Raw genomic sequence first — 13,408 nt, forward strand, 5'->3', positions numbered from 1 at the left:
GAGAGGAGTGGGCTAGCTAACTCTAACTCCAGGCTGGGAAGCCCGAGGGTTTGCAGCATTGAAACAGGACTCAGGAGCTCCAGGGCCAAAATCCAAACAAGGAGGCTCCTTTTCAGAAGGGCTTGTACGTGAGAGAAGGAGCTACTGGGCACCTTTCTGGCTTCTGAGTTTAGAAATCACTCATTCCACGGAAGATGGAAAGACAGAAGGAACTCTGTATGTGTGTGTGTGTGTGTGTGTGTGTGTGTGTGTGTGTGTGTGTGTGTATCTGTATAGAGTAGAGGGCAAGAAGGGGAAACTTTAAGCCTCCTCGGGGCTGGTGTGTTCAGCTGACCCCACCTTCTTCCCCACAAGAGTAGTACAGATGAGCCCAACGATGGTCAGGACAGAACCCTAAAGATGGCTATTTGCCCTGTTGTTTGCTTTTAGCTCTAGCTGGCCTTTCCCCATAAATCACAAAACCAGGATCTCGGAGTTTTCACCATTTCTACTGGTGAGAGCCAGTGAAGATCAGTGCAGGCAGAGTAATAGCAAAATAACGCCCTGGAGAGATGAACCAAATGTTCCCGAATTGTGCCTAGTCCCCTTAGAGAACAGGAGGGAGGGGCCATGTCGAATTCCCAGTGGGGGTGAGCCTTCCTGGCTGATTGCCACAGTGAGGGATGGGGAGCACTTCAAAGTCCCTCAATTCATTTCTCTCCAAATGAAAGTTTGAAAAGCTCTCCATCTCCAAAAATAGTCCTTTCCAATGATTGTCCAAAAAACATGTTCAAGAGCGATTGTACCCGCTTGCTAGGCAGAACAGAACCCAGCCTCTATCTTAAGTCTCATGTTGGAAAATGTGCTGGTGTCTGTAGGACCTCTGACAATAGCCTGTAAGCCTTTGCAGACTCATGCGACTCATCTGTTGCCCAGAGCAACAAGCACATTGCTTTGGACACGGGAGCAGGTAGAATGGAAACAATCTTCTTATGAATTTGGGGAAAAAAAAAAACCCACCCCCCAAATCTCCAAGTTGGATTAGGTTTTAAAAGACAAATGGTCAACAACAAGCAGCACTGGCCCCAGAAACTGGAAGACCTCTACCTGCGACTTCAAGGCTGGCTCTCAGCCTCCCTCCCCTGCTCATTTGCCAGGGGAGAAGTTGTTGCTCTGTGCCCACTGGTATTCTCTTGTTACTAATGGGGGCATCTCAATTGATCTGCGTGTTGCTGGGTAGCAGGGATTGTTCATCTGCATTTACTTCGATCTCCCCACAATGCCAGGAATAGCGTCTTGGTCATAGAAGTGACTCAATTCGTGATTGCTAAATAGCCAATTTCATTTGTAATTTCCGAGACAGCTCCAGGAGGGGAGGCAAAGAAGGCCAAAGCAATTAATAGATGGACCTGACTAATGTGAATGTTGTAGAGCAAAGAACCTCGGAGCCCTGCCAACGTACAGGAGCTCCAAGACAGGCCACTGGGTCCATTTGTGGTTACCTGGGTTGTCTCAAAGCTGCCACTCAAACACTCCTTTCTGTCACTGAGCTGCAGGCACCTTCAGAGTCTTCTGAAACAGAAGCAGAGTAAAAGGCTTGAGCACCCAAGCCCTCTCCTAGAGCCGCTCCCCTCCCCCAGGGGACAACATCTAAAGAAGGTTGCTGTCGACCTTCAGTTTTAGCTCTAGCAGGTTCATGAGCACCATGGAAACATCTCCAGTATGTGGTCATTTGTCCTTTGACCTAGCACAGCTTCTTAGGAAGAGCACATTCCACTTCAGAGCCCTGATTGCTAGAATATTCCTCCATGGGCTGAAGCCTGTCTGTAACACCACCCATAGGTTCTCATTCTGCCCTCTGGAGCTGTGTGAAGTGATTCTAAACGTCTTCCACAGTACAACTCTGCTCACAATACATCCAAATAAAGCCCCTGTATTATACTGTAATGAACTGGAAACGGCTTTCCTGTCCAGCTGGTCTAGGAGCCCCCTCTGGCAGAGCCCGAAGGTGATGTACGACCATACTTTATGTACCAGCAGACAGACAGAGCCCCTTGTTCCTTAGCCTGGTAACAACCGAGGTCGTTCATCACCCACTTGGTTCCTTTTGAAATTCACTCTGCAGCAAGCACTTTTTAAAGTCATGCACATAATGCATTTTAAAGAGCATTTTCTGTGCAGATCCATTTGCTCGACCTCGGCACTAAGTGCAAGATGGAACTGTCTTTCAGTGCCGTCCCGCTCCTCCTGGAGCCCGTGCTGAACACACGCTGAAAGGAATTTGTAACTATACATATGACTGGGGCTTGAAAATGCAGCATTTTGTTAAATGTCCACTGGCTGATTAAAATGCATCTTGCAAAGAAAGAGCATTGCTAATGCAGAATCCTAGTCCAAAAAATATGTATTATGTAATGCATATTTTTTAATAATGCAGGCAATCTCAGTGTATTCGTATTAGTGAATCGGCTCTGGGCTGCCATCTCCGTTACAGGCATAAAGCATCCACCTGAAAAATGAAGCACTTTCCTCCATCTACTGAAGAACTATAACCTACCTTACTGCTGACATCTGGCATCAGTTTCCATCAAATGGGCATTTACCAGCACCCACACAACCCTGATTTCTCCCTCAATGTGCCCTAAACTCAGCTTGACCAATGTCTCTGTGCACCATATGCTGCTGGCAGAGCTGTGCTAATTGAAAAAAATGAGGTAGGTACGTGGAAGTGGTCAGATCCCTCAGACACCCCCCCATCAAGCAGGGTAGAAAGGGGATCTGAGATCTCAAAACTAAGCATCTCTGAGCAGGGTCTCCCAAGCAGCATCCCAAGAGTCAACAGGGCACAGCTGGAATGGAGCCCCTTTTTGTTTATGAGCTTTGCTAAATCAAACCTGCTCTAGCAGAGCAGCCAGCCTCTTAGGGCTACACATGAACTGCTGGACCACAAGATGCAGTGTAGACACAGCCAAGAGACAGAACAAAATCCTCAACCCATCCAGAGCAGTGGCTGGGCTCTTGCTAAGCCCTTAACTGTGCATCTGGAATGCAGCCTGGTGCTGAGGGTAAGTGATCTATGGACAGCACCCGTTTAGGACACCACTGAGAAGCCCATCTCTAGAAAGGAACCCCAGGGGAGTAGGAGAGTCTGGAGAAGTGGAAGCACCTCTTCTTCCAGTTTCTTCCCATGGACTCAAAAAAAAAAAAAAAAGCCCAACCTGTGACATGTGCGTTCTGTGTAAAATAACCCTGCTGGGACTTCCTGCATCCCACGAACACAGCTCTGCTTGTCTCTGTGGGGTGGTGGTGGTGGAAGGCACTCTGCATTTAACAAACAAGGCAAGATAACCCCCCCCAACTGCCTTGCATACCCCCACCCCCAAGAGCAGCGGTCACACACAAGTGGGATCTGAGAACTTCCCACTACAGGGATCCGTGATCTATCCCCTCCCGGACCTACCGTGTTCATCAGGTTTTCCAGGGCTCAGGAGCAGGACTAGTTACCTCCGATTCCTTAGCTTTCTGAGTCCAATACCACGATCTAGTGGTCTCTGGCCGCCCCCTACCATGATGTTCTGGTTGATGCATCTGCTTTCCTCATGTAGAATTTGAGCTGCATGAAGTAACGATGATGGAAGAATGAGTTGAAGCTCTGGTTAAGGTACATTGACCCCTCAATACTCTTTCTCTAAGCCAAGACCTGCTCGGGCTCACTGCTGTCTTCAGCACCTAGAACAGAGCTCCGCCTGTGTTCGGACTCAAGTGTGTTGGTTGAACCCTCCCTCTCAGCTGAAATCCATCTATCTGTGCTCAGTGACTACCCCAAAAACCCACCCGGAGTATCGGCTCTAGGGCCTTTTCCTAGACGCCCTCAGCTTCCCATGGTCTTCCAACACACCTCACTGGAACAGAGTTCAGCATTTGTCAACCATCGCCTCGCAAACTCCGACCTCTACAGCTCCGGGGGGCCTTTCCTGAGGGAAGGCTTGTTTGTCGACCCCGTGCACTTTTTCCGGAAGCTGTTCTAATTAGTTACCCTAACAAACCCTGACAAAATGAACCACCTTTGCCGCGGCTAACCGCTATTTGAGGTTCCGATCCCTCAAACCATCAAGCCCTTAGAGAATGCCTAGTGCTGGGTCATTAATACTCATATACGGGCCCTCATTCCACTAAGTATTTGCAATTTTGCATTCTAGTTTTCAATTGTTCAAGGGCTATGTTCATGGAGAAGTTGAGGAATGGGACAAACCCCGGGAGAAATCCGCTTACCTTCCTTCTCGATCGAGTCCGCTAACCTGTAGATATCTTGCTCCGCTTCGCTCGCTGGAACTCGCTAGCATCCTCCCACCCCCCCACCCCCCCACCTCAACGCTTTGGCCAAACTGTCTCAAACAAGGTTCCCGCCTGCCACCTGCCGGCCCACTAGGGTCTGCACCATGGGCTATGCGCCACCGCGCAGCTAGCGGGGAGGCACCCCCACCTCCCTACTGCACATGCCCGGCAGAAGTCCGCGCAACTTTATAGAGCCTCACTGCCCCATCTCTCCTCAGTCTCCTCTGTCCTCTCCCAGACGAGAGGACCAGTGGAGGCACCTCTCGGAGTCTTAGACTTCAGAGTCTGAGACTTAGCGAGAGGAGCCCCAGAGGAGACAGCCCTTCTCTCTCCTTACCATCCCTCTTTTTTACTTACAGACGCAAGCTGAGGCGCGGAGCTTTAGAAAGTTCTCAGTGGTCCCGAAGGTAGGTGAATTTCTTCTTTTCGCCCCGAGGTGAGACTGGGGTCTCCGGACCCAGCTTCTCACCTCATAAGGTTCATCCTTTTCGGCTCCAGCAGTTCTTGCGCAGTGGGGCCACTCTCTGCAGAGCCAGAGGGTGAGTCGGCTTCCCGGTGAGCGCCTAGGAGAATGGATCGCAGGTCCCGGGCTCAGCAGTGGCGCCGAGCTCGCCATAATTACAACGACCTGTGCCCGCCCATAGGCCGCCGGGCTGCCACCGCGCTCCTCTGGCTCTCCTGCTCCATTGCTCTGCTCCGCGCCCTAGCCACTTCCAACGCCCGTGCCCAGCAGCGTGCTGCCCAGCGTCGGAGCTTCCTTAACGCCCACCACCGCTCCGCCGCTGCCGCCGCCGCCGCTGCGCAGGTACTCCCCGAGTCCCCTGAATCTGAGTCTGATCACGAGCACGAGGAGCCAGAGCCTCAGCTGGCCCGCCAGCCTGAGTGTCCCGGGTTGGAAGACATTGACTACGAGACCGAGTCGGAGACCGAGTCGGAGACAACCGAGTCCGAGACGACTGAGTCCGAGACTACCGAGTCCGAGACAACCGAGTCTGAGTCTGATATCGAGTCCGAGACCGAATTCGAGAGCGAGTCTGATACCGCCCCCGCAACTGAGCCTGAGACCGAACCCGAGGACGAGCGCGGCCCCCGAGGTGCCACCTTCAACCAGTCTCTCACCCAGCGTCTGCACGCTCTGAAGTTGCAGAGCGCCCACGCCTCCCCGAGTCGTGCGCAGCCCACCACTCAGGAGCTCGAGAGCGCAAGCGAGGGGGAGGAGCCCCAGCGCGAGCCCTTAGACCCCGAGGAGTCAGAGGAGGAGGACAGACAGCCCCGCCGCTGCAAGACCAGGAGGCCCGCCCGCCGCCGCCGCGACCAGTCCCCGGAATCCCCTCCCAGAAAGGGGCCCATCCCCATCCGGCGTCACTAATGGGTGACTCCGTCCAGATTCTCCTGGTTTTCATGGATAAAGGTTAGTTGTACTGACAAAACTGGGGACCCCGAGACAGTGAGGTGGGAGGAATTAGACAGGTGGGAGGCAAGGTGGGAAGGGAGCGCTGCCCACTAATCAGCCTAAAACACACCCCAGGAAAGGAGAGAGGGCTCCTCAAATTTCTCCAGGGCACCCAGGGGCGCTCGGGAGGCCAAAGGTTTGTTGGACGGCGAGGCTTTCCTGGCGCCTCGCTGGAGACAACCTGAGGTCCCCGGGCTGGCATCCGGTGCACGACACTGAATTCTGAGCGCGCCCCAGGTTTGGAGCCGCATACCTAAACGGCAAAGGTAAGTAAGTCATTTGTTTTCTACGGTTTTTTTCCCCCCTCCCTCCTAGAAAGATTAGTCTTCAGCGCTGGAGTTGGCTTTGGCTAGAGCCCACCGAGCTCGGTGCGGAGGTGCGCGCGCTAACTTGGGCAATCTGAGAGCTGGGGCACCGTAGCTACACTGTTGCAATGCGCGGAAAGTAACTAACCGCGCTGGGATTCCGTGAGAACTCTGGAGCCTATAGCTCCCGAGCAAAGTCGCACGTGCGCTCAGCCGGCGCAGGGCCTGGAAATCGGGTCCCGGTATGGCCAATTTGGGGGCTGCGGGACCCTGGAGCCAGTGCCTCCCACGCCGCGCAAGCAGTCTTGGCCAACATCGCTCACCTCTGGAGGTTTGTGGAGGCCAGAGATCGTGAAAAGGAGCGCGCGCACCTCTCCCGTGCGCCCTAGCCAACCTTCCCGCACAGATAGGCGCCTTTTGCTAGTGAGTGGTGCTTGGAGGACACAGAGTGAAAGTACAGGGATCTTTCCGGGTGCCCTTCTGGGCTAGCCGGGTTGGCAGCACAGGCAGGATCACATCAGGGTATAGCTAACCTTTTGGCGCCGCTGGTTGGGCGGATCCGGCTTGTCTGGAGAGGTACAGGGCTGTGCGCCTAGGCCCTAGAGGCAGGGAAGAAGGCATGAGAGCCATACCAAGTGGTCTTGGGCGGAAAGATAAAGTGGATCAAGGCATAGGCTGAGTAAGGGGGGCGTGGATAGCACCTGGACACCTTCCAAAGCGTCCCCAAAGATCGTGACACTTCCCGAGCTGGGAAGATGTCGGATCCTGCGCTTAGGACCGAGAGGGGGCAGGGAGGACACGCTACAGCCATTTTGGCCATCTTCAGCTCGGGTGGGGCTGTATTTGGAATCCGTAACCTGAGGGGAGATCGCCGGTGATAGTCCCCAAACGGCCGCAAGCATGTAACACACCTTGGACTCCTTTCCTTTCCAACCTTAGGCGGAAATGCCGATAAAAAGTAAAACTCACCTACTACATTTCACCCATTTGGAAACATTTTTTTTTTTTTTTTTTTAAGTGCGCGCGTCTGGTCATGCGGCGGCTTGAGTTACTTTGATGGGATGATTAGGAAAATCTGGTTAAGGAATGCGTTTTCAAGGCTTGAAATCAAAGGCGGCTGGGCTCCTGCGCTAAGAGGAGAAGGGTGCTAGAAGGAACGCATTACATAGTCTCCTTCCAGGACCTACCCTCTTCCCTGGGATGGCGTCGCAGTTCCCAGAACTTAAGTGAGGGTGGGCTGTGCGCACTGCGGCTAATTGCGTCTTTGGTCCACATAGGGGAGCAGTTTGTTAGCAGTGGGTAGAGAATGCGCGGTAGCCTGCGGAGAGGAAGTGGGGGCTTTTGGTTTGAAAGCGTTAAGTGGCCTAAGTAAAATACATCTTTCCGAGGTTAAAATTCTCGACAACATGAAACGATGATGGTGACGTTTTCTTGACGTTAGGTGCCATTTTATCTATGATGTATTAGTAGTCTGAGTTTACCAAGCAACAGGTTTCTAGTTAACAGGTGGAGATGACGCGCTTTTAAGCGTGTTTTCTCCATCGGGAAGAAGTGTTTTCATCAGTTAGGTTCTTCATTAGCTAAATTAGAATACTGCCTTTATTGCTGGATGAATACAAATTTAAAAGGGTCTTCAGTCCCCAGTGCCCCCACCTCACCTACGTTGCTCCTTTAAAAAGAAGCCCAGAGCCAGGCTTGGTGGCGCATGCCTTTTAATCACAGCACTGGGTGGGGGAGGGGTGTGTAGAGGCAGCCGGAACTCTGCCTTCAAGACCAACCAGGTCTCGAGTTCTAGGACCGACAGGGCTGTTAAAACAGAGAAACCCTGTCTTTACTTACACACACACACACACACACACACACACACACACACACACACACAGCAAAACAAAAAACAAAATAACAATGAAGTCTGATTAGTATGCCAGGCTCTCACAGGGGGCACCCAAATAGGAACGTGCATTCTGCTGTCTCTCGGTAATCTCCCACAGCAGACACGTTTGCAGCCCAGACTGCTGCCGACCAGCACAGCCAACCCCCTCCCTAGTGTTTCTCTGACTTGATGAGAGAAAGCCCAGGAGGCACACAGGAGTGTAGCACACTTGCTAAACACGCATCCCAAGCCTCTTTCTGTGAGACAGAGATTCCAAACACTCACCGGGGTTCAGCTACTTGCTTTCCTTTTCCAGGGATTTTTCTAGTAGGTTCCTAAACATTTCTAACTCCCTAGCCTCCCAAATGGCCCTTTGTCTCACACTGTTAAGCTGAGGTTAGCATTTGAATGGGCTGGCTTTCCCTTAAACAGAGGTAGAGTGGCTGAGGGAGACATGCCATGGGAAAACCAGACCCCCCCCCAGACCCCTGCCATGGGTGTGGGGGGGGCGCATCGGCAGTAAAACTAGTTAAAACTATGTGCCATAACATTTAAGATTCTTCATTAATCATTTGCTTAAAGGAAAAACTTTGCTTCTGTGAGGGGGAGGGCGCGCTGATCACTGAATTTAAGTTAATTTCTTTTATGTGGCAGAGTTCAAAGACCATGTGATGGCAAAACCCAGATTAAGTATTTTTTTTAGTTTACCAATAAAACTTATAGCTCTATTTATGAGAATTGGAAACTGAGATGCGGGATGTAAACTCTGGAACAAACCTCTAAGGTTTTCTGTTGTTCCATTTTAATGCACCTGAAGCCGAGGCTTCTTCTATATTGGAACTGTTTGCAACCTCTGACGCTTGAGCCTTCATATTAGCAGCCGTACTCAATTAACAAGAAATTTGAAACATCAATACTGGTTAAGAATAAAGTTCTTAAAAAAAAAAAAGGTATGGACCATGGTATGAGGCATGCAGAGTGGCAACCTATCACAAACACAAATCATAAAAATCAAATCCAGCAGGGCCAGAGACCAGTGATGTCATATGTCAACTCAAATATTTCTCCCCTCTAAAATAATGCCCAGAAACAAGATGGGAAACTCAAGTTACACCTTTAATCCTACCGCGGTGAGGGATGGAATGTCCTGCTGTGGCATTCATCAGCCTTGGATCCCAAACCCAGACAGCACAGCACAAAGGCAGAAGACACTGGGCTAGCCCAGACTGCCGCTATCCCACCCTGTTAACTGGCTTCAGTCTTCCCTAATGTCCCTCTGCTTCAGTTTCTTCTAAAATGCACTAGCTGAACAAAATGACCCTCGAGGAACGTAAACCAGTGACTTTAGCCCTAATGAAGTCCCAAGTCTCAAATGTTGATTAACTAAAAAACACCAGCTGTGAAGAAGTCTGTTTTGTGTTGATCTAATAAATTAGTTTTATTAAATATGCTTTTCAGTTCATGGCAAAAATATTTAAGAGGGCAGGTAGTGAATTTAGGATTGTGTTCTGGGGGGGGTGCATTCTTAAGAGCACCCATCAGTGTTGGGAGTGGTGCATTCTCTCCTTGTGTTTAGTGCCTGGAAGGAACCTCCCAGAACCTGGTACAGCACAAACCCATAGGGGGATGCTAGCTATAAAGTATGGGAGACAGTGACAGACAAGTGTAGTTTAAAAGACAACAGCCCAGAGGCTAATGTTAGGGACGGGCCAAGTCTTTCACTTACTGTTCATTATCTCCCTCCCAAGGGCTTTTCTCCAGCCATTTCTTTAGTGGTTCCTGCCTCCACAAAATTTCAGCACTACGTCATCTTTTATATGTTGCAAGGTCTGGTAATAGCTAAGTTCACACACACACACACACCACGAAGACAAATACACACATAGACACACACAAACACTCCTGCACATACACATGCCACATTTGGCTCTATTGCCTGGGGCAAACAAAGCAAACACTTCTCCCCAAAATGCAAATGAAGTGACTGGCTTACTATACTGTCACCGTTTACTTTATGTCTTGGTCCCTTTCCAGACATTTTTTAAAAACTGGTCAAATTTTACTAGTGTTTTCTCAAAATCTCCTTGATAAGGAGCCCCTCCCCCACAACCAGGAGGCAGGACAGTTCACACGGCCAGGTTGCCGGAGTAAATGACCTAGTGACTTGGATCTCCCAAGCCCAAGAGCGCCTTGTAGAGCCACCCTGTGCTCAGCCAGCACAAGCAGGACACCCTAGGGGGCTGGCAGCTCGGCACCTCTACTGCAAACGATTCTGCGTGGAGCCAGGAGGCTGTCTGCCCTGCTCCAAGTGTGGGCACAGCCTGTATGTTTTCTCCTACGGACCTATTTTTGGGTGAGCACATGACACACTGGCCAGGGGATGCAGCTGCCCCAGGGTTAATTCAAGCCATAACACGGGGTAGCTGGAGGCAGTAACTTGGCAAATTCGAGGATGACAAAAAGTGTGGTGAGATTACAGGGAGTAAAGCCCAGCTCTGAGGCATCCAGGCGGAGCTCCAGAAGAGGTGTAGAAAAGGAGGAGATTACAAGCCAGGAAATTTATGGCTATGCAAAAGTATTTTGAAAAGGTAAGGAAGAACAAGGTTGAAGACAATCAGATATGGCTGACTGCAAGTCTCTGGCAACTGACGGGGTTAAAACCAGGTGCAACAAGGAGCAGATGTCACCCCTAACAGCCTCAAATGGCCACCAATGAGGTTTCAGACAGTCAGTCACCCTGAAGTCACTGTCCCCTGACAGTCTCACAGACCTAGCATAGGAATTTCAGATTCATCTACAAAATGGAGTTTTCATACAAATGCCTCAAATTCATCAACCAGAAAAACTTAAAAGCCAGTAATCTTGTTTAACAATTTAAAACCTAAGCATTGGGTTTGACTCTAGGAAGACCAGCTTCTGAGGCTCCCACTCAGACTTGTGAGTGCAGACCCAAAGACTGATGGTCTGCCGAGGCTGGCAGGTTTCCCTTCCCCCAGCCAGAGCTGTCTGAGTGTCCTGGCTTATGTTGCTGCTCCAATTAGACTTTGTTAGGAAAATCTGCTTTGGGTAATTGAGGTTGTGTGAGAAGGTGAAATACACCATTCCCCTTAAATTCAAGTAGCATTCAGGCCCCAGAAGCCCTCAGGGTGCCTGGAATTTCCACCAAGAGTTACAGAAATCTTAAATAGCCTTTCCACTAAACCCACCTTCCGGGATCCCACCCCTGACTCCTTCCACCCCACCCCCATCCCCTACTCCTTCCACCCCACCCCCACCCCCCCTGCTAGCAGCCTTCCCCTGGCCCCTTCTCTCATTCGCCATAGGTACTTCTCCCTTAATGGCCTCTGTAGCATCCTCAGCTGTTTTGCACAAAGAAACCATGGCGCCATGTGGACACCCTATGCGGACGCAAGTAGCAGGAGCAAGACAGGCTAAGGCACAATTTGGTGACCCTTCCACAAAGAAGGCTGCTGTGACTGAACCATCGCTAACAACCCTGAGCGAGGGGCCTGAATTCTTATGAGGGCTTTTCATCCAGAGCTGATGGGCTGTATTAATAAATATCATCTCATCCCCCTAACATCGACCCTACATCAGTCCCTAGTCCAATATCTTGCCCTATCTGTTAAAGGCATCTTTCCTTTAATTAGCATTTGCCTGAAACAGTCCAGCCACACAGCCCTTTCTGCAGACAGCAGTCAGCTGCTTGCTGCTGCCTCCATCGGCCGGCCAATGCTGTGGAGGTGCTGGCAGAGGAAGGGGGACTGCAGCGGTCTTAATTGAACAGTAATTAATTGAACAGCTTCTAAGTCTTATTGCTACTCAGAGAAGCACATAGAAAACCTTTGTCACTGGGAAGCTTAGAAAAAAGTGGTCACCTGAATTTTTTTTTTAATTCCCCCCTTTGTGTGCCAGTCTCCTTTACCTGAAAACCAACGGCACAAACATGAGCTATGCAGAGAAGGCTCCCTCCATGCTGCGCCTTCCCCAAAGCCACAAACCAAAAGGAACCCTACTGCCAATGAATGGGCTTGCTTTTCCTGGCTTCTGCTCCCTTCCCTCTTGTTCACTCTACCCTCTCTTCCTCCCAAGGGGCATTTTGTACTTGGCTTTCTTTTGTGGCTACAGGGAAGCATCAAGAAAGTCGGAAGCAGCTACTTGATATCTGGATGGGCCTTGGGCTTTTGGCAGTTTAAAAAAAAAATCCTAAAATGTAAGTATAAACATACTCGCTGATCACAAACAAACACCAGGAGCCTAAGTTTTAAAAGCCTGGGGTGTCATGGAGAAGGGGGACCACACGTTTTCAGGTGTTAATGAAGCTGAGGGAGCTTCAGTTGGCAATACTTCACCAGGACATCCGATTCTCACTGGAGCGTCTGGGCCAGTGCACCGGGCAGGCCGACTTTCCTCTAGCCTAACGGAAGCATGAGCAATACTTCCCGTTCTTTTCTAATGGAGCCAACGCCGTTCCCCAGCTGACCACTCTCTCCCTACAGCCTTCCACTCTGGCACATTCCTCGTGTGAACCAGGTCAAGACCCTGAGCTTGGCTTTTGTCCTTCGCACCTATTTACCCTTCTTCGGGCACTCACGCGCTTGACTTCCTCTTCCATTGCTTCATGACTGGTGTCAGCTTGCATTCCTTGTTTTTACTCACAACTCTAAACATTTACCTCCTCCCCTATTACAAAGTCAACTGGAACAGGGAAGGTATCTGAACATCCTTTGCTAGGGAGCTGGTGATATGGTTAAGCAGACAAAGGTGCTTGATTCATGGAACCCACGTGGTGGACAGAACCAGGCCCTGCCGAGCACATGCGCGAGCGCGCACAAAAGCGTGTACATACACAAAAGGGAAGAAAAAGGATCCCTTGCTAGCATACAGTTATAATGGGAGACCATTAAAAAAGCCTCATTCCTAGTAGGGGTGAGGCCCTGGTCAGGTGGTCACCAACAACCGAAGTCTCTTCTTCCCACCCGCGTCAGGCGCACATTTCTGTATCAAGCCAGCACAATCCCCAACCCTCAAGGGCTCACGACACAGCCCAGCCCAGCGAGGTGACCCCCAGTCAGCCTGCATGCTGATCACCTCCAGCTCTTACCACTCTGGGTTCCCCAAGTCCTTTGGCCAGACCATCCAGTTATCTTTTGTGCTGCTCAGCGTCTCAAATGCCCGGCTCCCCTGCAGGGACTTCTTGAGCCACGGATACAACAGAGCCTTAGTTCCATTGATCCAACTGACTCGGACTGCTCAGTCACTACAGGAAAATGAGAGCAGGGTGGGGGGCGATTAGAATTAAGTAGAATTAAGCACTGAGCTGTTTTTCCTAGTATAAATTTACCTTTAAATTAAAGTGGTTTTTAATCAAGTGTAAGGATTCTTTCTCAGTTTTTTTTTCAACTAGGGGTGATTTTGCACCCCAGAAGATATTTGGACAAAATACGAGGACATTTTTATTAT

The 13,408-nt window shown here is 50.4% G+C and overlaps 3 protein-coding genes across 26 annotated transcripts in view; 2 read left to right on the top strand and 1 right to left on the bottom strand.

The window, feature by feature from the left end:
• Window positions 1-13,408, bottom strand: part of LOC107401124 (uncharacterized) — a 58,896-nt gene that overhangs the window by 11,211 nt on the left and 34,277 nt on the right. For 6 of the 23 annotated variants that reach the window (XR_013050977.1, XR_013050978.1, XR_013050979.1 and 3 more), the window contains 4 exons: window positions 13,050-13,205; window positions 4,672-4,877; window positions 3,440-3,592; window positions 1,482-1,551 (listed from right to left, as the gene is read on the bottom strand). Coding sequence is in view for 13 of the 23 variants with exons in the window: in XM_076571321.1 (XP_076427436.1) it covers window positions 1,522-1,551; window positions 3,198-3,300; window positions 3,484-3,592; window positions 4,672-4,877; window positions 13,050-13,084 (483 nt within the window). In the remaining 10 variants the exon portion in view is untranslated. Of the gene's footprint in view, window positions 1-1,481; window positions 1,552-3,197; window positions 3,301-3,439; window positions 3,593-4,251; window positions 4,318-4,671; window positions 4,878-13,049; window positions 13,206-13,408 lie in introns of those variants that run through there. The other 17 variants (XM_076571312.1, XM_076571309.1, XM_076571310.1 and 14 more) reach the window with 6 other exon arrangements.
• LOC102922141 (neuroendocrine secretory protein 55) lies at window positions 4,886-5,683 on the top strand. The gene has a single exon (XM_076571308.1). The coding sequence runs from the start codon at window positions 4,886-4,888 to the stop codon at window positions 5,681-5,683; it is 798 nt and encodes a 265-aa protein (XP_076427423.1).
• The window catches only part of LOC102922446 (guanine nucleotide-binding protein G(s) subunit alpha), a 62,701-nt gene continuing 54,886 nt past the window's right edge, over window positions 5,594-13,408 (top strand). For both annotated transcript variants that reach the window (XM_042276915.2, XM_076571306.1), the window contains exon 1: window positions 5,594-5,725. In XM_042276915.2, coding sequence (XP_042132849.2) covers window positions 5,683-5,725 — 43 coding nt within the window. In that variant the 5' untranslated portion in view covers window positions 5,594-5,682. The remainder of the gene's footprint in view (window positions 5,726-13,408) is intronic.

The sequence above is a fragment of the Peromyscus maniculatus genome, chromosome 4 (assembly GCF_049852395.1).
Source record: "Peromyscus maniculatus bairdii isolate BWxNUB_F1_BW_parent chromosome 4, HU_Pman_BW_mat_3.1, whole genome shotgun sequence".
Lineage (NCBI taxonomy): Eukaryota > Metazoa > Chordata > Mammalia > Rodentia > Cricetidae > Peromyscus > Peromyscus maniculatus.

Coding starts and splice junctions, on each gene's coding strand:
- LOC102922141 (XM_076571308.1), top strand. CDS start 4,886: ATGGATCGCAGGTCCCGGGCTCAGCAGTGGCGCCGAGCTCGCCATAAT.